This window comes from Seriola aureovittata, chromosome 9 (assembly GCF_021018895.1).
Source record: "Seriola aureovittata isolate HTS-2021-v1 ecotype China chromosome 9, ASM2101889v1, whole genome shotgun sequence".
Classification (NCBI taxonomy): domain Eukaryota; kingdom Metazoa; phylum Chordata; class Actinopteri; order Carangiformes; family Carangidae; genus Seriola; species Seriola aureovittata.
The window spans coordinates 10095882-10120031 of record NC_079372.1 but is presented as its reverse complement, the minus strand read 5'-3'; the positions used below and the strand labels follow the sequence as shown (position 1 = coordinate 10120031).

At 41.0% G+C, this 24150-nt stretch overlaps 1 protein-coding gene across 1 annotated transcript in view; it reads right to left on the bottom strand.

Annotated features, from left to right (window-relative positions):
• Positions 1 to 2805: 2805 nt before the first annotated feature.
• The window catches only part of LOC130175512 (prickle-like protein 2), a 37719-nt gene continuing 16374 nt past the window's right edge, over positions 2806 to 24150 (bottom strand). The window contains exons 2-9 of the mRNA XM_056386045.1: positions 13576 to 13760; positions 9155 to 9268; positions 8907 to 9044; positions 8192 to 8395; positions 6729 to 6915; positions 5963 to 6117; positions 5026 to 5827; positions 2806 to 4936 (exon numbers count right to left, since the gene is read on the bottom strand). Coding sequence (XP_056242020.1) covers positions 3984 to 4936; positions 5026 to 5827; positions 5963 to 6117; positions 6729 to 6915; positions 8192 to 8395; positions 8907 to 9044; positions 9155 to 9268; positions 13576 to 13707 — 2685 coding nt within the window. The 5' untranslated portion in view covers positions 13708 to 13760 and the 3' untranslated portion in view covers positions 2806 to 3983. The remainder of the gene's footprint in view (positions 4937 to 5025; positions 5828 to 5962; positions 6118 to 6728; positions 6916 to 8191; positions 8396 to 8906; positions 9045 to 9154; positions 9269 to 13575; positions 13761 to 24150) is intronic.

Below are 24150 nucleotides of genomic sequence, written 5' to 3'. Positions count from 1 at the left end.
ACTTAGAGAGAAAATAATAAAAATAATAAATTAAAAAAATGGGGGGCTGGGGGGTGGGGGTCATGTTACCCTATGAACCAGAGAGAAAGAGGAGGGACCAAATGGAAGTACCTGCAGCCCCCCCTAGTGGCGAGAGGATCATTTTTATAGTGCTGACATGACCAGTGCTACTCTGCGTCAGAAGGACTTATTCTTAACTAAACCCAAACCATTCTCACTCCTCAACCCATCCAACCAACAAAGGCAATGGTCACGAGCCAATCAGAGGCAGAGTAGGGCGGGACATGTCAACTCTATGGTAGGTGTTTACCTTAGTGTCAGAGACGGAGGCAAAAAGCAACTTTAAGCCGCACATTTACACCAGCTTGGTTTGCTAAATGAAAGTGCCTTCATTACGTGGCGGGGAGTGATCAGATTGTGTGTTTTGCTTGCATGAAGTGGGAAAAGAACGGATTGATGAAGACAGTATCAGGGCTGACAACCCCTTTGTGAAGGTCGGCTCTTCAAAATTGCATAAAGCAATCGAAAAAAAAGAGCACGAGAGATCTGAGTTAAAACACTGTCCCAATACAAATGCATGCTGCTTTACGTGATGTGCCGATCAACGCTGTTTGGGAACAAGCAAACGTTTTGGAAATACTGTTCAGATCCATCACATTCCTGGGAAGCATGGGGATCACCATCAGGGGTCACACTACACGTGGTGCAATACTCGTCTGGGCCCGCACATCTCCGTGGCCTCATCTGAGCGGACCTTCTCCACCTTGCCTATTTGAAAACATGGCTAAGCAACACCATGGCCCAGGAGAGACCGACTCATCTCTCCTTGATGCATGTCCACAGTGACATTTTGAACTCATTGGACATCCATGCCCCATCCATACCCAACGCCCGAGCGCAAGGCCACCTTTGGATTATTGTAACTACTGGAGCAAATTGTCTGCAGCTCAAGGTAAGATATTTGGTTTATAACAAGCTGCCGCCGAGCAGTTAAATAGTCCGTTGTCAATACATTTTAACGTCACTATGATATACATGTGCTGAAAAAACGTGCATGTTTAGATATGTTCTTGTGTGCTGTGCGCAATGAGCTTTTGGACTTGTGTATTGCTGAGCCATGGCATTATTGTGTTTGTGTTTTATAGACGTTGTTGTTGTTGTTGCTGTTGTTGTCCTCAGTTTGGTCTCTGTTGTAGTTGCATTGTTGTAGGCCTCTGTTGTATTTGTATGGAGAGACACCGAATATGAATTTTTACAAAATGAGCTCCAACATGTATTTGCAAAAATGCTCCTCCCACTACAGCACCCCCAACTTAAAACATCTTCCCGTGACCCTGGTGTGTCCCGTTTCGCTGCCTCTCTCCCACGTTGACTCCAGAAGATCATTTTATTTACAGCCATGAAAAGCAGCAGGATAAGAAACTGAAGTAAATGACGTGTTATGTCTGTCTGTCGATATCCCCCGCTCTTAAATCACAGCAGCTCCTACACACAACAAGCAGCTTCATTACAATCAGCTGATCGGAGTGTGTGTGTGTGTGTGTGTGTGTGTGTGTGGTGTGTGTGTGTGTGTGTGTGTTTGTGTGTGGGCGCTCATTGCAATCTTCGGTTATATGTGGTTGTACACGCTAAACTGTGTCAGGCACATAAAATTTAGTATTAATTTAATACTACAAATTATGAGTTACCTTATTAATGGGAAAACAAGTGAAATATGGCCTTGACCTTTGCAAAGGCATGAGCAATCAGCTGATCATTCACAGATATCATCGTCCATCTGCACAACCCTACTGCAAAGTGATGAGAGAAGATGGGTGTTTACCAGGCATAGAGGGTCTAATGAAAGATGCTCTCCAGCTGCATTTTGGGATTTGTAAGACCTAGTATTTTTGAAGCTTGATTCAAACTAAGAACAAAAAGCTGGACTATGTTTTGGCTTCTGCTGCTTTGATTTTCACCTTTTTGCTTTCTCAATCTTTATGGAAGTGATGCACTGACTCACTGGAGTTGACCTTTAAATCAGTTAAGGTATCTGCATAAAAATATTTGTACTTATAGGAAGACACAAATATCAAATGATATATCATTAACAGTTTTTTTCTGTTATCGATATCAGTAACAGTCCAGTAAAGACAATAAAAGTCTGGCTTGAGACATAATAATACCACTCTGACCACTGGTCAGTCCACCACTTTGGTCCAAACTGAATTAGCTCAACAACTATTGGATGGATTGTCATGATATTGGTACAGATATCCATAGTTCCCAGAAGATGAAACCTACTGATGTTGGCAGTTCCTTTATGATTCCTGCAGCTTCAGCACTTGGTCAAAATTTGATCTGGTTTCTGGTATCTAAGTACCTGCCAAACTCATGACATTTTTTTAGTACTTTTTTGCACCTTTGAGCAGCTCCTCCATTTCTCCAGTGCATTGATGACAGTATAGACCTTTTCCACAGTAGATATTTTGTCATGTCATGTCAGGAAAAGTTGAAACTGAGATCAAACTAAAAACTTGTATGTGCTGGCTCTCCGGCATCGACTTACTGGGAGGCTTGATAGGAACTGAGCCATCGTTAACAAAATTTGTCTCCCCAGTGCTTTTCTAGCTATGACTTCTCAAAATGTCTGCTTTATTCCGTCCCTTTCCAAGTGTGAACATACAACATAGTCAAAACCTGCTTAGAAATAGTATGCAGTATGGATCTGACTGGCACAGTGCTAATGTGTAAGCTGATCAGATCAGATCAGAGGTCAGTCATGACCAACCAGAGAACCCAATACAACTTATAGATACAACTTCCTGGTTGTTCATTGAAGTACACTTTATTTTCAGTATGAGACAACAACAACAAATTAACATGCAAGTCTCCCTATCTCTACATCATGTTATACAAATAATGATTCTTTAGTTACAAAATATATAAATATTTAAGACCATATGTACAGAACATTTACAGTACTACATCCATTACTTTATTAAGTTTATTACTATATATACATTTAACAGGTATTATTCTTTAATATTATTATAATTATTATTTGCATTATTATTGTTATTGTTAGCATTATATTTATTATTACTATTCTTAATCATCTATAGGTAACTCTCAAAAAACAAAGCATGTTGCAGAAGAGAAAACGGGACCATACCTGACGTTACTGTGCCTGAATGATCAAGGAGCAGAGGCTGTCCGGCGCTCTGTCCTTGGTAAAGCATGAGAGCTGGCTATGTAGAGCACAAGGTTCAACAGACTATTTGTACAAAGTGATAACAGGGCTAGCGAGCCAACACTATATTCCAGCAGCATTTGGATTCCACTGAGGTAAACAATGACATAGCTTGGAATCTAGCACGTAGCTTTCACTATCCCAACACGATTTCTGGTTTGTCCACATAGAATAAGTTTTACTGCTCAGGGCTTGGGTCACTGAGCTGCGACATGAACAGTCAGATCACTGCAGTTTGACCAGTGTGAACTTCCCTTTTCAAACTGCAAAGGAATTGTTCAATCCCTCTGTAACATGGACACACGCACAGACACGCACACACATCATGATATTTACCCTGACCACAGTATATTTAGCGATCAGATTCATCAGTGCTTCCTGGTACCGTCAGCAGAGTCGATCTCCATCATTGTAAATATTTCTGTTGTGTAAGCCAGCCAGTACTTCCTCTTATGATTAGATCATTCTGTGTAGGTGTGCACAAACACTACGTGGTGTAGAGTTGTGTAAGTTCACAAGCACAAAAAATAGGCCTTTTTCGCTCTTCACCCCCAACACACACACACACACACACACACACACAAATTCATACACAAACACTCTTCGCTCTCACTCTCACTGTCAACTGTCTCACTCTCACCTTCCCACTCCCTTTGTTCCTCCTCTCTGTTGCTTTAACTGTCTCCTTACCTCTCTCTCTGTCATCTCTTTCACTCTCCTGCTCATCCCTCACCATCTCTTTTCTCTATATCTAGGAAATTATGCAGTTTTTGCTCTTCCTCCTCTGGCGAGTGTGCAGCTGGCCATGAATCGGTCCATGCAGAGGTCCGTGATGGCCGCCCATCCCTGAAGGGCTGTAGCGATGGCGCAGCTCCTCGTTGTTGATGTAGCACAGCTGCACAGGTCGAGGGATTGGTTCACCCAGGAAATAACCTTCATCTGCCTCTGACTCGGAGGAAGAGGAGCAGCTGGAGCACCAGGGGTCAGCAGCCTCCATGTACCCATCGCCCCAGCATGGCCCACCCAGCCCCACGGGTTGCCAGCCAGCATTCTGAAGGGTGAGATCAGAGGTGGTGCGGGGGCAGGGTCGGTGGGGCGGCTGCCTACACCCGCCTGGCTCCAGACCAAACAACTCCCGGGCAGCATGGCCGGAGGGGAAGCGATCGTAATCCTCCTGAACGCGGCGGTAGGGCAGCTCCACCATTTGAGCTGGCCGGTCTGCCACCAAGTGCAGGGCGTTATCTGAGCGGGAACGACGAGAGCGTTTGTGGTGGCGGCCACTGCGGTGCTGCCCGTTACCGTGGTTTCCACGATGGTGTTTGCGGCGTCTTGGTTGTACCTGCTGTTGCTGTGACACAGGTTCCTGCCCGTTGATGCGTCGGCGGGGCATTCTGTCACTCATGGGAGCCATTCGCAGGTTTCCACTACTGCCCATTACCCCGACACGACCTTTGCCATCAAAACCAAGCGGCTGCGGGACATCCCAGTACTGCAGTGGGTAGCCCACTCTGAGTGGAGTGTACATGTTGTTGTTGTAGGGACGAGAAGAGGACAGAGACTCTGTGCTGTGGAACTGGACAGAGGAGCTGAGGGTGCCCATGTTGCTCTTCTCAGACACATTCACACCTGAGTCCTTACTCAGGTCGGGCATGGAGAACCTAGACAAATGCTCCTGACGCTTACTGACCCCATCCAGAGAGTTTCCTGTCAAAACCACAAATCTCATGTCACATTTTCAGATTATTTGCCATCATATCATATTGTATGACACTATATTATTCAAATCACTTTACCTGTAGCGTTGGACATAGTGAGGGAGTCGATGGATCCACGAGGGGTCTGTTCTAGAGGAGTGAGGGGCTCATTGAAGCTCATGGCATTGATGGGGTTCCTCCTGGTCAGCGGGGGCCTGCCGTCTCTCTGGAATCCGTGCAGGCTGATGCTCCTCTTGTCAGAGAAGCCTTGGTTCTGGCTGGACATCTCATTGAAGCTCATCTGGGTGCGCAGCTTGTTGGGCCTGAACTCTTCCTGGTTGTGGTGGATCCAGTTTTCATTAAAGGAGTGGCCCCTAAGAACAGCCATAGGGGTTCTCTTGGCATTGCCTTGTTCCTTTCCCCAGGAATCAGGCCTCTTTGCTGGATTGGCAGGATTCTGGGCTGGAGGATGAGCGTTTGCGTTGGGATTGTAGCCCTGCCTGGGGTTACACTGACCCAGCAAATGTATAGCTGCCGGGGTAGGGGAGGCTTCCCGCTGGGGGCCCTCATAGGCAGCAGGGACATAGGGCTCATCCCGGCTCATCCACACCTGGTTAAGGCTCGGGGCACGGCTCGGAGTGCGACTGGGTGTGCGGTTAGGTGTCCTGCTTGGAGTCTGGCTAGATGAGAGGCTTAAACGGTCCATCTGAACAGACAGGGGATCAATTTCAGCAGACAGACGGTCAGGCATGGGTGGAGGAGCGGATTGGCGGGCCTCAGCACTCCGCCGCTCCTGCTCTGCATTCCTACGCTCCTTTTTCCCAATCTTGGTGCTGTGGCGGGATTCACGGGAGCGGGCGCTTTGGAAGGCTGAGTCTGAGGAGTCGGACTCGTCTGGATCCTGATTGATTCAAATAAAAAAGATTTTTGCAACTGTCTAACTGCTAATATGTACAAATATAGAATAATCTGTAAGTAGATGGTTAAAAAAGATGTCCTTTTATTTAAATTCTAGCTGTATTGTTGGTCCTCTTACCTGTCCAGCGCTGCAGGACCGTGAGCAGAAAATCTGCCCCTGCTTTGGCAGGAAAGGGCGGCCCAGCAGAGAGCGCTTGCAACGGGCACAGCAAAAACATTCCTCAGTTGCGTGCCAGTGCTGCCCATCATAAGTCATCTGGCCTTGGTCAATGCCTTTTGTAAGATGGAAAAACATGATTTTGGCACATAACATACCAGAGACAATTTTATTAGAGAATACAGTAGGGGGTCTAGCTCTAACTGCATAAAAATGCTAATGTGATGGCAGCTATCTCTAATACCACTGTAGAAATAATATTCCACAAAGTCTTTGCTGCTAATGAACACAGCCCACAGTCTGATTTTAGCTATTAGCCAGTAGGTTAAGCTCATTTGCCTCTTAGTGCTGAAATGGAGTGGGAAAAAAATTTAACAACAGAGCCTATATTTCTGATAAAGGAAAACATTTGTGATTCTATGCCTATACAGGATCACTCGATTTGTAAGATAGCATGGATACATTTACACAGCTCTGCTCCCCAGCTAGGGGAAGTAATCATCTTTCACGGCTCCCATCTGGATACAACATGGAAGCATCCTCTGAAACAAACTCTTACACTGTTACTGGAGCTTGGGATGATAATAACCATCCACATCTCACTGCACTGACTCCACCTCTTCACAGCTGTGGCACACAGAGCTGATAACACCCACACAATAAAATGCTGTTAGAGGTTTTCTGTCATGTTACTTGAGTGTAAGATAAACACATCCATTTGTTTTACCTATGTGTTCTCCACATGCGTCACAGTACTCTGCGTAAAGGGACTCAAAACAGTTGCAGCAGTGTGGTCGTCCGTCCTTCATGATGTAGCGCTGGCCGCCGAGGGTGGTCTCACACTCATAGCAACAGAAGTGCTTCATGTGCCAGTGCCTGCCCTCTGCCTCAGTGCATTCATCAGCGAAGATTATCTGCATGACCCAGACATTACATTCATCAGCAGAGATATTCTACACAGAGATCGCATTAGGTTGAATAGAGGTCATGAATTAATGTAAAATGAGCCATGAATTTTAAATGGTGTTAAAGTAGTTCTACACCTAATGGAAAAGATGACTTTTATGCTGCTCTTGATGTCTGGGATACCCCAGGGCTCCATCCATGGCCCATCATTTTTAACTCTAAGACAATGGTTCTCTATCTTTTTGTCCTATGACCCCATATGATGCATATGTCAGTGAGTTGTTCGCATTTCCCCTGAAGATTGACTTTCCCCCTCTTATTCTTGTTTATTTGGATAAGATTAGAGAAAAATCTGACAAATAAATATTATTTTGTGTAGCAGGACAGTATTTTCTTCTTCTTCACCCTGTTAATCTTCTCACAACATTTACCATTTATCTTGTGACCTTTTAAAGAGGGGGCTCAGCCCTAGTTTGAGATGCACTGGACAAAACCACTGAGTGTTACTGTATAAAGTTGTTAAAACTAAATAGATTATTGGTTATTAATAATGTAATATATAATAATATATCACTCACAGGAAACATTCTACCATATAATGAGTACTTTTACTTTTGATACCTCAACTACACTTTGCTGATAATACTTATGTACTTATACTAAGCAGGATTTTGAATGCAGGACTTTTACTTGTAACTCCACCAAGATGTCACTACAGGGCGGGGACCACTATTCTAAAATACATCATCCAAAGAAAAAAAAACTGGGTTTCTAATTCACCAAATGACTCTGCTGATCTATACATCCTTTGTGAATGTCTTTTACGTAATCTCTGAGTTGCATCAAATTTCAAATATATCCAAAATGATTGTTTTCATAGAAAACCTCTCTACCTCACAACCCTTTAACATCACCAGCTGGCTGAAGTCTTGGCGTCACATGAGATAAGAGTGTGATATCAGTCACACAGAACTATTTATGAATTAAGGAAACTGAAACTATTTGTATAGATAAATCATTTGAACTACTACATTTTATTGTATTTGAAGTAAACAAACCTTACTAGACTTCAATTAGTGCAGAGCACTGTGGCCAGAGTTATTATTGTTCTCTCAGGCCTGCTTGCCACACATTATGGTTAGAAATCAAGTAGACTTTCTGAGGCATGGCAAGAACACTGAGACATGTTCTCTCTCCAGGCCAATTTCATCCACATCCAAGTCTGAGCTATGAACCATTCAGGCATTTCCAACCCTGAAGGGCTCCAGGCCCAGACAGGCGCACCTCATCACAGGCACAGCAGCGGGGTTTCAGCCTCTCGGCGTGGTGCCGGCCACAGTAGATCTTGCCATCCTGGTAGAAGTAGATGAGATCTACCAACAGCTCCTCACACATGCTGCAGACAAAGCAATGAGGGTGCCAGCATTTTCCATGACCTGCCCTCGCAGCAAAAACCACAATGTCCCCTCCGTTTATCTGACCACCACACTGGAGGAGAGGAGAGGAGAGGAGAGGAAAATAAATGAAAGGAAACAACAGGAAAGGAAACAAAAGCAAGGCCAATATAAAGAGAGGACAGGAGAGAAAAGGAAATTAAAGGAGAGGAGAGGAGACAATTAAAGGCAATAAAAGGAGGAGAGGAGAGAAAAGGAAATTAAAGGAAAGGAAAGGGATAAAGTAGGGGTGGGAAAACAGGCACAGAAAAAGATGAATATAAACTAAGCTTTGGAGAGGGTGGGTTAGGAGATGGTACTTGAAATAACTCTTCAAGATTGAAATGTTTTCTACGTCTACTCTGTTTCATATATCTGATGGAAAATCAAAAAGAAGCCAAGGCAAGGAAAACTGAGAACATAAACTAAAAATGGGCTGAATTATTCAGATAGAACAGAAAAATGAAAAAAAAAAATGAAAATCCTTCATCTGTAGATGGGAGGAACCTTTAAAGGTTGTTAGGTTCACCATTGATATCTTCAGTGGGGCTAGCTGAAGGGCTTACCTTATCACAGATGGCTCCATTGATGGTGAGGGGGAAAGGTCGGACGTTGCCTCTGCCCAAATTGTCTTTCTTCCTTTGGTTGCTGAAGAGCTTAAGCTCTCGTTTCTCCTCCTCATCCAGTGCATTACAGTAACGCACCTGAAAATCAAAGTTCATCATCATGAAAACTAGAATCCCTTCCAAACAACTGGAGGTTATTATAAAAATGATAAAGAGTTCATGTATAAATGAGTGATAGAAACTTGTACCTCATTGTCATGCGGTGGCAACTGATGAAGCAGTTGTTTGATGCGATATTTCTCTCCAGGGCTGTTTATGTAGGGGACCTTCTCTTCTGGTAAGGAGTTATAATACTGATGCACCTGAAATAAGCAGACATCAAACATGCCATAGCCTTAGATTTACAATATTCAGACATTAAACCTGCACTCACAGATTGTTTGGCCACTTATGGGAAGGGGAAACAAGCTACGAACAACACTAGGTGCGTTTCCATTAACCTGCTTAATGTGCAATTTGCTTATTTAATAACTTAAAAACAAATAATGGAAACATCAATTCCGAAAAAACCCAAATATCAGAACGCTTCTATGAGGTGGTTTTTCAAATTATTAAACAAAACAGTATTTCTCAAAATTGAAATGGAAACACTTTTTTTTTTTTTGCATTCAAGTCACGGCACCTGCCGTATGAGGCCCCAGGGAGCCAGTTCCAACCGAGAGGCAGATTGCTGGAAACCTGTCGTCACGTTTAGTTGGAATGATATCATGAGAGGAAAAAACCCTGCTTTATTCACACACACCATAACTCGATGACTTAAGACCAGTCACAATTTTTTGTTGACCTTTCTCAAAAAATCGCTTCTATTTTGCACAAAACTGCAACGGAAACCCAGCTACTGACATAGTATGACATCATAATGTTGATATGGCGACTTGTTAACAAACAATTGCCAGTTACCACATTCAGCAGATATTTTGGAGTTGTGTTTCTGGACACTTTAAGTCTCTGTGGGTTCATCACCAAAAGCAAAGCCATACAAATTATCGCATGGTCTGTTGTTAATATAAAAACACTGATAATAGCAGCTTTTAATATAAAAGCTGACTCACTCAGTGGCATCTGAGTCACTATGTGTCCATTATGCTGGGTAAAAAGTAGGCAAATTTACATAATCTGATTTATTTCATTAATTCATGGGGACAAACCCACCTAAATGAATCTGAAATTACTTTCAAATGAATTTATCATGGTCTCCGTGCCCTCCACCATCACTGCCCTTGCAAATCAGTGTCTGGAATTGAAAGTGTGCGGCACAATGAGCTCTGTGCTGCTGCTGCTGCTGCGGCAGCAGACACAACCTTAAACAGCATCAGCTTCTTTAAATTTTCAACAGCTAATATTCTCGTTGCTTAAAGGAAATTTCAGTTACCCATACTGGTTACCGCAATTAGAATTCGTGATGCAGTAAGGCTCGGTATCCGTGGCCTCAATCCCCTTTTGTATTTGCATATGAAATAGGGTGAAATGGAGAGAACCTTGATTGGTGTTCGAGAAGTAAACACTCAAAGAACGGAAAGCAATTGTGTCACTTTCCTCAGATTTTCAGCAAAACAGCCTTTGACACAAAGTGGTGCTGTGTTCAGTGCAGTGTAAAGATCTATTTTGCTGAAGTTGTTGAGAGGAGGAGAGTGAGAGGTGAAGGGAGCGTGTCTCTGAGCGCTGCCCCTCAGATTCTCTGTAACACACCCACATGTTTTGTTCTACGCTGTGGAGGGTGACACTGGGTCTTGTGCCAGTTTTGCAAGTCATGGTCATTCGAGGTGAGGGACTTTTCTTCAAACTGGAAGGAGAAGAATATAGGTAACCTAAAGGACAAATGCCAATATCGCAGAATAGTCACTCTCACACTGCATTTTCTCTGTTGTCTGTCAGGCTGCAAAAAACCCTTTAAATATAATACTTTGCTTAACAGTTCTTATCTCTTTTGAGCTTGGACATTGGAAAAGTAACATGATGATTTTCATGATCAATTAATATTAACTGAGTATTTACTCAATTAATCAATTCATTGTTTCTGTTCTGGGGAAGAATGCACATTTTTCTTAGAGCCCATTATGACATCTTCATGTTGCTTCTTTTGTCAGAACAACAGTCCGATATCCAAAGGTATTCAATTTCTTATCAAAGAAGAAGAACAAGCAAATGTTTGGTATTTTTGCCACCTGATATAAAATTAATCGGCTAATTGATTAATTGACTCTAAACTTATGGGAAGCTCTGTCTCTCCAAGTTCTTGAAATAACTCAATGGATACCAGATACTATAGTTTTTGACAGTGAAGATTGTGTTCTGTTGCAACATTATTTAGATTATCTATTATGAACAACATTATTTAGATCCTGTATTTGAGTAAAAGTACTAATAGCACTTTGTAAAAAATAGTGTTGTTTTGTTGTTTCAAGTAAAAGTCCTGCTTTCAAAATCCTACTTAAGCAAAAGCAAAAAGTCCAAAATGAAACAGTACTTAAAGGATCAAAAGTAAAAGCAAGAAATATGTCCTCTGTCTCTGTTATATACTACATCATTAGATTGTCATTATTATGTATTAATGTTTAAGTTGCATTTTACATTCGTAGCAACTAATGATTATTTTCGTCATCAATTAGTAGCGTGATTGGTTGGTTTGTAAGTGCCCATCACAGTTACCCAGAGACCAAAGCGACATCTTCACAATGTTTGTTTTGTCAACAGTCCGAGCTTCTATATTTTTAGTTTTAAAGAAAAAGGACGAACAGTTAATCCTCACATCTGAGAAGCTGGGACCTTTAGATGATATTAGATGATAATAATGATAACAATAACAATAATAATAATAATAAATACTTTCAGTCTATCGGCTAATCCTTTATTGTTTAATTGTATCAACTGTTGATTCATTTAATTTATAACAAAGTGTCATTTTAAAAATCTCTACATATGTTTTGTATGCCAAAATCTGAATATGTAAAGTATCTGAAGCTGTCACCTGAATACCGTGGAGTAAAAAGTCCAGTATTTCATTAATTTCAGTACTTGAGTAAATGTACTTAGTTACATTCCACCAGTGATTATGAACACAGTTATTGTCTGCTGGACACTGACTCAGAGATGGACAGTAGTAGACGGTTCAGTCGGGTGCTCCACAGTTAGGAGCATTTTGTCATTACAAGTCTGTCCTCACACGGATTAACTTTATTGTCACAGCAAATGCCGTCAAAACTTTTACAGTTCTGACAGCTCAAACCGTACTTCCTGAAATAATTATTTTCTTATAAAATTTGTGTCACATTAATGCCACTGTGCGGGGAGAACCCAGAAGTGACAGGCTGAAAAAATCATTACATTCAAGTGAATTAAAAAAGCAAGAGGCGGCTACAATTGCCTGCACCTCCTGTTGGATGAGAGAAGCTGCAGCCTCTTTCAGCATCCTGTCAAGATGGCTTGACTAGTGAAAATGACTGTTATCAGCCCAGGCTGTCATCTGTTAACACAGCCCTAGGAGGCCCATTGCATTAGAGTGCTGCTCTTACTAAATAAAGACAGAAGTGTTTATACCCAATATAGCCGAACAGAACCATGTTTATTATCTCATGTCAGAACTGACGATAGCAACGGACAAAAATAAAAATGATGAGGAAGTATCTTCATCTGGATGTGCACAGTTGATTGCATTAGCTTGGTCAGGCATGCAGTTAAAAGGCATTTAAACTGCAAATGAGTACAGACAGGGAATTTTGAAACCTGCACACATAAACACAATTCCACCCATTTTCAATTAGACTCATCCAAACATTTAGTGACTCAAATTACTTCCGTTCCTCTGGGTTTAGACTTGCAAGGATACACTAAAATGCAAAACAAGTTTAGACTTAGTATTCCAAAAGCACCATTAAAGGGAAAATGACAATATATAAAAGTTATGTAAAATGTATCATGTTTATTTTTAGAAATAAGTAATAATATACTTAATGGTGGTCAAGGGAAAAGCTTTTTTCTTCTTCCTGGATAAACATAACCTCATACATTTGAATATATAATAAGTTGATTAATACGCAATGTCATATTTTGAACTCATATAACAGAGTGATTCAGACATTTAATCTTAATTTGATTATTGCTCCACATCTGTTCTTCAGACAGCAATCAGCTAATCAGCGTGTGGTTCCTTTTCATGATTCAGGTTCTCAGTCTGTCTGACTGTGAACTCAGTTCCTACACAGTGTTAGCTTCAACACTGACAGCTGAAAAATGTCCTCACAATTAGTCTTCCATGACACGCCTGACAGCTATGTCTCAGTGATTTGTATGGCACCCCCCACCCCCTCCTCCCACTCCCAACCCAAAGAGACTAAAACACCATGAAGGGGAATTTAAAAACAATAATGTTCCATTGTCTTGTTTTCAGATCAGTGAATTTTCTATCTCAGGATTATTCAGAAAACGCCACAAATACTTTAGCATTCGATTAACTTCCTTCCTCTGACCGATTTGGTATAATTCGATGTGGTCTGGCTGTGCCGGACAAAAATAAGCATTAGCCAATAAATCACTTGGTAGTGTCAGGAGTGTAGGGGTGTCATTGCTGAATATCTGTGACTTGCAAAAGAAGACTGTGGAGCTCGTGTACCTGCTCAGGACTGAGTCCAGGGGGAACCCAGGCGTATTCCTCCAGCGCACATCCAGAGTCATCATCAGAGGTGGAGTTCCTCTGGAAGTCGTACATCAGCTTGGTGATGGTCTTCTCCATCTCCAGAGACATGGCTGTCACAACATGCTCCTCTACACGAACTGGTTCAGTGGACACAGGTATTCCTGTTGAGATCGAAAAGGAGAGTGAGAGTGAGGCAAAAAATAAGATTCAAATAAAAAAAAAAAAGAGTGGGTGATTCAGAAAAGGGAGAAAAAAAATGGGAGGTGGCAAAGTTTTAACTTCGTATTCTCTGCTATATGACTGTGTGGTTTTAGATTCTCCATCTGTGAACATAAGGCACACCAGGGCTTTAGAGAAAATGAATGGTATGAATGATAGCTTTCTGCCCCGCTCACATATACTCAGAAAAAAAAACCAAACAAAAAAAAACATGGAACAAGATGAAAACAAGAAAAAGACTCTACAGCCACGCTGTCTGTAGGCTAAATTGTACTCAGGGACAATGGTGCTTTGCGCTAAATGCTAACATCAGCATGCTAACATGCATGTTAGCTTAGTGTGTTTGCATGTTTACATTTGGTAATTAGGAGTAACAAAAAGCACAGCTGAGGGTGATGGGAATGGCATCATCCATCCATCCTTCCATCAGCTGTACCGCTAATCCTTCAGGGTGGGGATTATCAGGATTGGGCGGGAGCCAATCCCATCTGACACTGGGTGAGAGGCCATGAACACCCTGGACAGGTTGCCAGTCAATCGCAGGGCTGACACATCGAGACAAACAACCATTTACATTCACATTCAAACCAATGGGCAATTTAGAGTCGCCAGTTAACCTAACATGCATGTGTTTCGACTGTAGGAGGAAGCTATTTATTGTTTTTGCAGGTATTTAGTAATACAAACGTAAAAAACTTTAAGAAAGAAAATTGACCTGATGATAGTGCAAATGGAAAGTATTGGGGTCACCAAAGGGATTACAGTTCATCCTGAGGGAACCATGAATGTCTGCACAATAATTTCATGGCAATCCATGCATTAGTTGTTAAGATATTTCATTCTGGACCAAAGTGGACTGACACTGCCATCCCTGGAGCCATGGCTCAAAACATCAGTGGTCCAGATCTGTAAATTGCATATTAAATGTATATTATATATCACTTTATATATGACTTTAACAATGCAGTCCTAAGACATCATCATCAGAAGACACTGCTGCATCTGCATTCACTGCTCTACTTGAATGTATGGATTAGAGATAGATTTGATCGTCTCCTCCCTCTTTCTGTCTGAGAGGAGAACAGCTGCACACATTACCCACACATGAATAATTAACAGGAATAGGTATCGCCTCCACCACCAAAGAATGAAAATGAAATGCAACTCATTTTACGGACAACTACAATATTTAGTGGGTCAGCAACGAAAGCAATAATGAGCTCACAGCTTGTTATTTTGAAAGCTGATGAGGGGAGAGATATTACGGCCAATTAAGGTAAAATGGAAGAAAACAATTGTGGTTTTCTAACATTGTCCGGACATTGTATAGATTTAAAAAATCCATAGTGATTATTGAATTTGCTGAGGTTGTTGTAATTCATTCAGAGTATAATCCGATAAATGAGGACAAAGGCTAATACCTGTCTGTAGTGAAGTGCCAAAGTCATGGCGGTTCCCTGACAAAAACAACACTGCATGATTGCCGGTGAGAAAGAGTGAACAGGCCGTGACATTTCTGATTCAAAGCGATTGCTCCCAAACTATGAGACAGGTCTTTTCTGGCAGTTTCAGACAGCAACACAATTTCCTGCAGATTAGAAATCACAGAACAACAGAGCTTAAGCAGTGGCCGAGGAAAAGCAGACATTTCCACAAACTGAGCCAGTGAGTCAGCCTCCATCCAAGCAGAGCTGAGTACTGTTTATCTCTCTAAGATGGGTGCTGCTGATTTCTTTGTGAGGAGAAATCACAGGTATGTAACCTTGAACCTCAAGCCTGGCCCGAGGCTGATCTTCATTAGAGTATGGAAGCTGAGAGAGAGAGAGGTCCTGCTGGGAAACATGCAGCCTGTTGCACCAGTTCCGCATCAGTTGAAATGTGACTTGTGTTGGCAATATGAAATCAGAGCAGTAAGCTACAGAAGAACCTGACCACAATGTTAACTATGGTCTGGCATTAAGGGCTGGAATTTGTTTTTGATGCACATGTTGTTAAAATTCCTGTGATGTTTTTTTCTTGTGTAAGTATTAAAGAAATATTGAAACCATTGGGTGAAATATGCTGGATGGTTGTCTTACATGAGAAGATTAATAGGTGTAAATTATGAATCATTTTGCCAATTTGTATAGTTTCAATAATTTAAATGAACAGTTTAACATTTTGCAAAAGTTCCTCATTTGCTTTTATTTGCCAAGAGTTAGATGAGATCGTGTTTGTACATTCAGTATGGAGCTTACAGCCAGGAGACAGTTAGCCTAGCTTAGCATAAAGACTGGAAAAAGGGGGAAACGGCTAGCCTGGCTCCGTCTAAAGATAACAGTATAAAAACCTCTAAAACTCACCAATTAACAACTTGTATCTCAGTCGTTCCTTACAAAAAACAAAATGTTAAAAAAAAATCACTGTTTGTGATTTTGGAGTTATATGCCAGACTATTTCTTTAAAGAAGTAAAGTGTGCTTGAGCATCTGTCCCTTTGCCATGTTGATTCCATGTTGTATCCTGTTTGAATATGAGTTGCTGTAATTCAACGGGTTATGCTGTAAACTATGTTATACTATATGTAAGCCATTTAAAAATCTTGCTCCCTGTGCCCCTTTTTTTTTTTTTTTTTAACAGTGAGCACCTGCCCCTTTAAAGGTCTCTGCACGGCCCTGGTTTTTGATGAGTTAGGAAATATGCAAAGTCAGCAAGTTCACTGTGACTGTAAATGTTCACTGGCCCAGCTGTTGGTCATTAAGAAATGTTCCAACCCATAAACAAACTGCTCGTTAAGCAACAATGTCAGTATTTTCTATGTTTGCACGTGTTAAATACACAACATATAATATAATATATATATATATATATATATATGTATGTATGTATATATATATATATATATATATATATATATGTAGCTTTCGAGATGTGTGTGGAGTTGGGCAAGATGTTTCCCCCTGCGTCCAGTGTTTGTGCTAAGCTAGGCTAAACGTGAGACAGTGCTGCTTCTGACCAGATTTTATCCTCTAACTCCGGGTAAGAAAAAGAGTATTTCTATTAATGTCAGAATATTACATAAATTGAGTTTGCCTGATGAGGGTCTATGACTAAAATGTTACGTTTTCCAAAGCAGACATGAATGATGGCCATTCTAGTGTGCTTGCTGACTCTGTGACATGGCTTACTGCGGCACATAAAGGAAATGGAGCTGAGATTAATGTTACACCTGTGTTTTACCTGCTATGACAAATCAAAATATCTGCTGTGAAAAAGATCTATCATCAAGGGCTGACAGTGTGCAGGAGTTCACAACCTTCTTTTAGTAAGTCCATTTTTTTTTTTTTTTACAACTATGGAATATGGCGGAGCATGTGAAATTCATTTTGCACACACATTGTTAGATCGAGGGAATGACAGCACCAGTGTGTGCACCAGTGCTTCGATTAATGGTGCCTGTACAGCCTACTTATTAAGATGTACTGTAAGTCTTTATTGTTAAACAAAGACACAGCTTTAGTGTCAAACAGCCTCAGTGTAATGTGGCGTCTTTACACCCTGACTTTTGACTGAATGCACAATCAGCTGGTACAGAAGGCTGCTGATGAGTGTGTGACTTTTTGACGCAATACACACTCGCCAGGGCGACTGGTTAGTCATAACACACTCCTCTGTTCTTCCCCAGCAACACAAGGAGAGAGTTGTGAACTTCTGTTTCCTGGAGGAGGCATACTTCATGCTTCAGAAAGAAGTGTATCTCACTGGTCTCTACTTTGTAATTTTCTATATTTTTGTCATTGTTTTGCTTCCCTGGAAGTGAATTAACATACCTTTGGTATAAACTATCCCACATCTTTGCAGAGCTCCGCTCTAATGGCTGATGGTTGAGTTTGCTGATTGCACTGTCCATCTTGTAGCAAATCATATACTGTAGAGCAGTTGGTTATTCCCTTTAATGCATGATTATAAATGTGAGTACATGAGAATCATTTCCATTTGAGAACCAAGAGTTTATGTCCTCAGAACACTGTGCTCTGTTGATCTTAATTATTAAATGTTCAAATGTCGAGGTTGGAGAGGGGACCCTACTTTAATGATGTTCATAAAGTTGTTTTATTTAATTTCAACAATAAAACGTACAACTTAACGAATGTGTGTTGCGGAAAGAAGCATTAAAATATCAGTTGAAAAGCTCAGTGAAGGTATATTACTCAGTGATTTGGTGCACAGGATCAGGGTCTCATAATTAACAATGTATAAAGGTCTACGACAGAAATAGGCAATCATGTGCCATGGAAGACCAAAGAGACTGTACGCTATCTTTCCAGCCAATCAATACACTCGCACTTTCAACCAGATAGGAGGAACTAATCAGTGAAAGCACCTGAGGGAGTGATTGCCTGGGGGGAAAAAAAACTGCAAACTCGTCGCCCTCCACTCATGTGGTCTACAACCATTACAAACATCTTATCATGTGTCTTGACGTTCCCACAGTTTTTATTCAGTATTTGACCTTTAAACTGCGATGAGATCCTAATTAACATCAGTGATATCAGAGCCACTTTCTGGCTCAGATGACACTGACATTTGTATCAGGAGGAAAGAGAGGCCATAATGTGCCAAATCTTATTTTCTATTTTTTTTATGACTTCAAGAAGCAGATCAACAGTGAAGAGGAATGATAACATCTCTCTGCGGGGTCATATGTAGGGCGGCCACTAACTTTATTTTCATTATCGTTTAATTTGCCTATTATTTCCTTGATTTAAACGATTATTAATTTAGTTTAGCCTAAAAAAAAATTTTAAAACAGTGAAAAAATGCCATGTCATAAGTAATAGATATCTTCCATGTGCTTGTTTTATCTGATCAACAGATTAAAACCCAAAACCAACTGTAATATGTGACAAAGAAAAGCACCAGAGTCCCTTATTGGAGAGAATGAGACCAGAAAATATCAGCCATTTTTGCTTGAAATATAACTGATATGATTATCAAAATAGTTGCTGTTTAATCGACTCAGCGTCGCAGCTCTACAGGAAGAAAATGAATGCGTCAGAATTATTACAGTAAAATATTGTTATTGTCTGCTGTCACATGGTCTGCCTTCACAGTCCTACACTGACCTGTCTTCTAGTATATTTAAAATAACGAGTAATTATATAATAATAATTCAGTGGCTATAAAATGTTTTCATGTTTTATTGTTTCACAATACTGAATTAAAGTAAATTTAATGTCAAAGTAGGATTCTCTATTTCATTCTTCCATAAAGCTGCAACTGCTGAAGCTCCTGGTCAACTCTGTACACAGTCTCCAATGCCAGCCTTTGAAGCTTGTTACTCTGTCCTCCAAGTTGCCTCAGGTCTCTTGATTCATGGTTGGACCATACGCTTTCCATTTCCTAATAATTTGTTTCAGATCTTTCTTATCAAACCTACATTTAAGCTTTAGTGATGTTCTTCACTTGTCTCTTTGGATAAAAGCCATTCAGCCAAATGAGTAAATATAAATGTAATATAATGTAAATTTGTTTAAAATTCTTAAAAACTTTAAAGGTTCACAAATTTAAATTGTTGATGGTTATAAAAACCTGAACATCTGACGAGCAAACTGAAGGTCAAGTTTTGTGTAAAGAAACAAACCACACGTCTCCTCTGCTTGTCAAAAATCAATGTACAATCTACAGTTATGTCCACACCTGATGAAGTTGACTTATGCCTGAAAATTATACAAGACAATACTCAAGTATTTGCAATTCCACTTGGAATTTATTTTCTTCTTATGTCGAATTACTTTTTATAGGCAGTGCATTTACAGTCTGTCAGCCTTTTTGTAAGCAGCCCGCTGCTTTCAGAGCGGTGATGGGTGATGGCTTTAGTTTGGAAATTTAAAAAAAAGTAATTATTTGACAATAATGTGTTATTTTAACCAAGCAGAGTGACTGTTATACAGAGGAGAAGACAACTCATCCAAACTGTACCTCAGTGAGGCAGCAGTCAGCCAACTGTAGGTCGTTTGGAAAAACTCTGCAAGTTGCCATGGCAACCGATTGGTGTGCAAAGTCCTGAACAACACCCGTTTACCAGTGTCAGTGGGAATGTATGATTTAATTGATTTAACAACAAAGTACAAGCAGAGAGAGACCCGTAATATATTTTTCTCTCGACTACCGTCTTTGTCGAGCGGCATGAATCTTCCTTTCGGTGTTTTTTTCTTATGTGCTACTGCAGGGTTATGTAAGGGATAATGTTGAAGGCATATCATGTTTTACAGATCATAAATCATCACCGAGTCTGAATTTAGTTTTTCTATAATATGCCCCTCCCTCAGTAAAATCCAATTAGGAGTATCTTAATTTAAACATAAATTAACTGAGATTAATCAACATGCCTGTGCCAGAGGAAGGAAGATCTTCATAACAAATTGGGTAATTTTGAGAACAAAGAGAAGAGGCTCTGCATATAAATTCACAATAGCTCAGATTTCAGCGAGAGGGGGATACTCTTCAACACATACGCTGTCTGACAACAGAAGGAAAGAGAAAAAATAGAGAGAAACAATAGATAGAGGGCTGTAGATGCATTAAAAGCAACGCGTTTCCTTTTTCACGTGTCATGCTTCACCCACCTCTCTCCTTCCTCCTCCCATCCTCATGTGCCTCTGACAGGCTCTGTGTGGGTGTGCATGAGAGAAAGAGAAGGAGAGGGAGTGATGGAGAGAAAAAGCTCTTATTTATGTAAAAGCTGACATGAGAGGAGGTGCTCAGCTGAAGCACAGAGCCTGACCAAGGCTCTATTAACTCTTCACAGTGAGAGCAGTCAGAATCATCAGTATGCTTTTCATGACAGCAAAAATAATGCAAACCTGACTTTTAATCTCATTATCTATTACCACTGCACAATATGTCGGCAGTAATTACAATTTCGCCTCCCTTCCTCTGCATATTTACATTTTTACCCTTTAAGACAACACAGAAATTGATATATATCAGACATTGGCTTATGATGCTTTTCACTGATATTTCGAATCAACACAATAAACTGACACTTGGATTTTAATCATTAAATTAGATGAATTCACTCCTGCATCAACTCTAATGGGCACAAGACGAACAAAAGAGGACACTAATGGTCTCAACAGGTTCTTGGTTCTCAGCTAATTCAGGCAATTATTTGATTGTAAACAAACGGTGTGGAATTATTATTCTAACATACAGTAATTAATCATCCTTTGCCTGTGTGCGGACTCTGCTGCAGCAATGTGGCAGACACAACACGGTCCAGGATTTATGGACGCCGTTAAACCGTTTACTATGTGCATCAAACCAGATGCAACAGATACAGCACGTCATTTACTCCCCTCTGCTGTTAATGGCAGCACTTTACCACTTTCAACTCCATCTCAAAGACTCGGCACGTCCGACGAAATAGTGCAGTGGGAGGTTTGAAGATTTTTCCTCCATACATTTTCTGCTTACTCTGTATGTGTAGTGGTTAAACACATGCTCCGAATGTTAAAGAAGTGGTTAGTGGTTTAGTTTGTCCCCAGCCCCCTCCCTCTGTAAAACATCAAACACTTCAACAATATCCCCTTTGGGAAAATTGTGGCAACCGAAAACACGAAGTGACGAAGTACATACAGTGAAGGTCAGTCATTGAAAAATTGAAATGCAAATTGTTTCCTTTGGATAAGCAGAGTAGCTCGGTGGGAGACTGAGAAAGCGGATGTTTTTGATGTTCTGTAATGAATTGTCCCATGTATCTTGTCATCAGCCAGACCTCATTCATTTATTCATTCAATTTACAGATACTGCTAAAACAACACAAATATCCAGAGATACTAAGTGATGAATTAAAATGCAGTATTGAGAGTGCAAGACAAAACCAATACAGAATGAGCAGCTTATATTTGGCAGTATTTGTTTAGTTGTTTTGCCTGTAATACAAAACCGAAACAGCTCCTTCTAGTTCTCTGCTCTTTCAACATGCATGAGAAAAACATTGCAAATCTGTGCCTTTTTGTGTCACTAATATTCCTCTAATCATTCTTGGAGCACTTCTAATGATAATTATCTGCCTAAGTGCCTTTTTTACATCTCCAAAGCAGAAGCAGAACATGAGGATCAGGACATTTATCAGATTATAGTCTTGCTTTTACAAAAGAAAAAGGTAGATTGAACTGATGTGCTTTGATGTACATTTATTAATATTAGTTCTCATCATCTGATATTGTGATCCCTCATGTTGGCTCCCAGAGCTGCACTATGAAACTAATTTGTTGGTTCATCTCATTCCTCACTTACATAATCAACTGATATAATCAATTTTACGGGACAACAGATGGAGGAAATCTGGCATCACCCTCTTCACTTCGATCAGTTTCCTGATGCAAATGGCTTTCAAATGGCTCAGCGGGCGCAGTTTGGATTTCCGTGCTGGGCTGAGTGTGTTCAATAACACTCCCAGACACAGACAAAAAAAGTACAGTGTTGAATCTTGAGGTTAAAACATGCATGATAATCCTGTTGAATTCAGCCATAATGTGATCCCCTTTCACAAACGTTTCAAGGAATTTCCACAGATTCACAGTGACACAACGCAGCACTGTGGGAAGGACTGAAACAGTAACCTACTGCTCCACTAACGCTGGTGCGTGAGCCTCCCTACTGGACTTACAACAGCACAAAATGTCAACCCTTGGCCTTTTCCCCATCCCCTGCTGCACTCGCAGTTATCACTGATTAATAATAAAGGGGATATAGACACACACACACACAGACACACACACACACACACACACACACACACACACACAAAAGACTGCCTACACACACCCACACCTCCCAATCCTCAAACTTCCAGCCTCTCTAGTCTGTCCCCCAGTGATGGGGGAATTATCTCATGCAGCAGGGAACCGTTGTGTCGGAGCACAGTAACCTTCCCTACAGGAAGCTCGTCGCTATGGAGTCAGGCTGGATGAATAAATACAGTAACCTGTGCACAACGCTCTCAGATACACAGCCATGTAATGAAAGGGAAAAACTCAACAACAGCATCGCAATCTTTTGTGTGTGTGTGTGTGTGTGTGTGTGTGTGTGTGTGTTTGTGTGTGCGTGGGTGTGTGTCTGTGTCTGTGTGTGTGTGTGTGTAATTGAGGACAGAAAATATATAACTAAAGATTTGTCAGATTAGCTCTTGTTGAGAAGGAGGAGAGGAAAAATTCTTTTAAAATACAATCTTTCAAGCAAGTTCAGTGTGTTTCATTCCTCCATCTTGTTTCTTAATCCTAAAGCACACAGAAGGGGAGGTGTGTGTGTGTGTGTGTGTGTGTGTGTGTGTGTTTGTGTGTGTGTGTGTGTGTGCGTCAATGGCTCTCTGAGGTCTGCATGGAAAAACATTATCAAGGACACACACACCCCCCCACTCTCCAAAAAAAACAGTCAAGACGCTGCTTAGTCTCATCTCAAGGAATCATTCTCCTCTCAGATTCTGATTTCAGTGGTACAGCTGTTCATTAACTGGTCGCTTCTGATTGGCTGTCAATACACCATCAAATCCAGAATTGTGTAACCCTTCATTTCAGTAACAAACAGCTCTCTTGTAGCGCCAATCACCTCATAATCCAGTTATGAGGATTAAATTCTTACTGCAGCTTATTTGGATCAGGACTAACAAGAAATTAATTGAAAGGGGTTGACTGTATAGGAATAAAGCTCTGTGGTTCAGCTGGCAGAACAGACTGCGAAAAGCTCAGAGTGGGTGACAATACTGGTGATATAATTGGGAACATAACACACACTCAAATTGGCTGTCTGCATTACTCACGCGGTGTTGTCATCAATAGCTGGAGGGACATAATTTTCATGTGCTGAAGCTGTGGACCCTAAAGGTACAGGCAAATAAACCCAAATACTTAAATCAAACCAATTAAAGCGTACACACTGACAAACACTACTGTTCATGTCCCTGATGTGATAATTGCTGGAGGTGTGTTCCTGAAATCCAAAGTAGGACTCTCTTACCTACAGATGCACAAAATTTCACAAGGACCTGAAAAGCTGTAATTAAAGGGTGACACATTTCTGCTCTTCTCCCACTGTGTGTGGGATGGCCTGAAATAGAATTGCAGGGTTTCAACAGGCAAATCGCACTCTACACCGCTGCACAGGCACAATCCTGCATCTCGCACAGAGAAATGGATATGGCCTGGTGTTCCCGAGCCTTCTCTGTCTTTGTGGGAATTTCACCAAATGATTTGACGGACAGATGTGATTGGAGATGATGACAAGGAGGGCTGAGGAGCGGTGGGGCTGCCACAGGAGAGTGACTCTGTCTGAAATGGCAACACACACA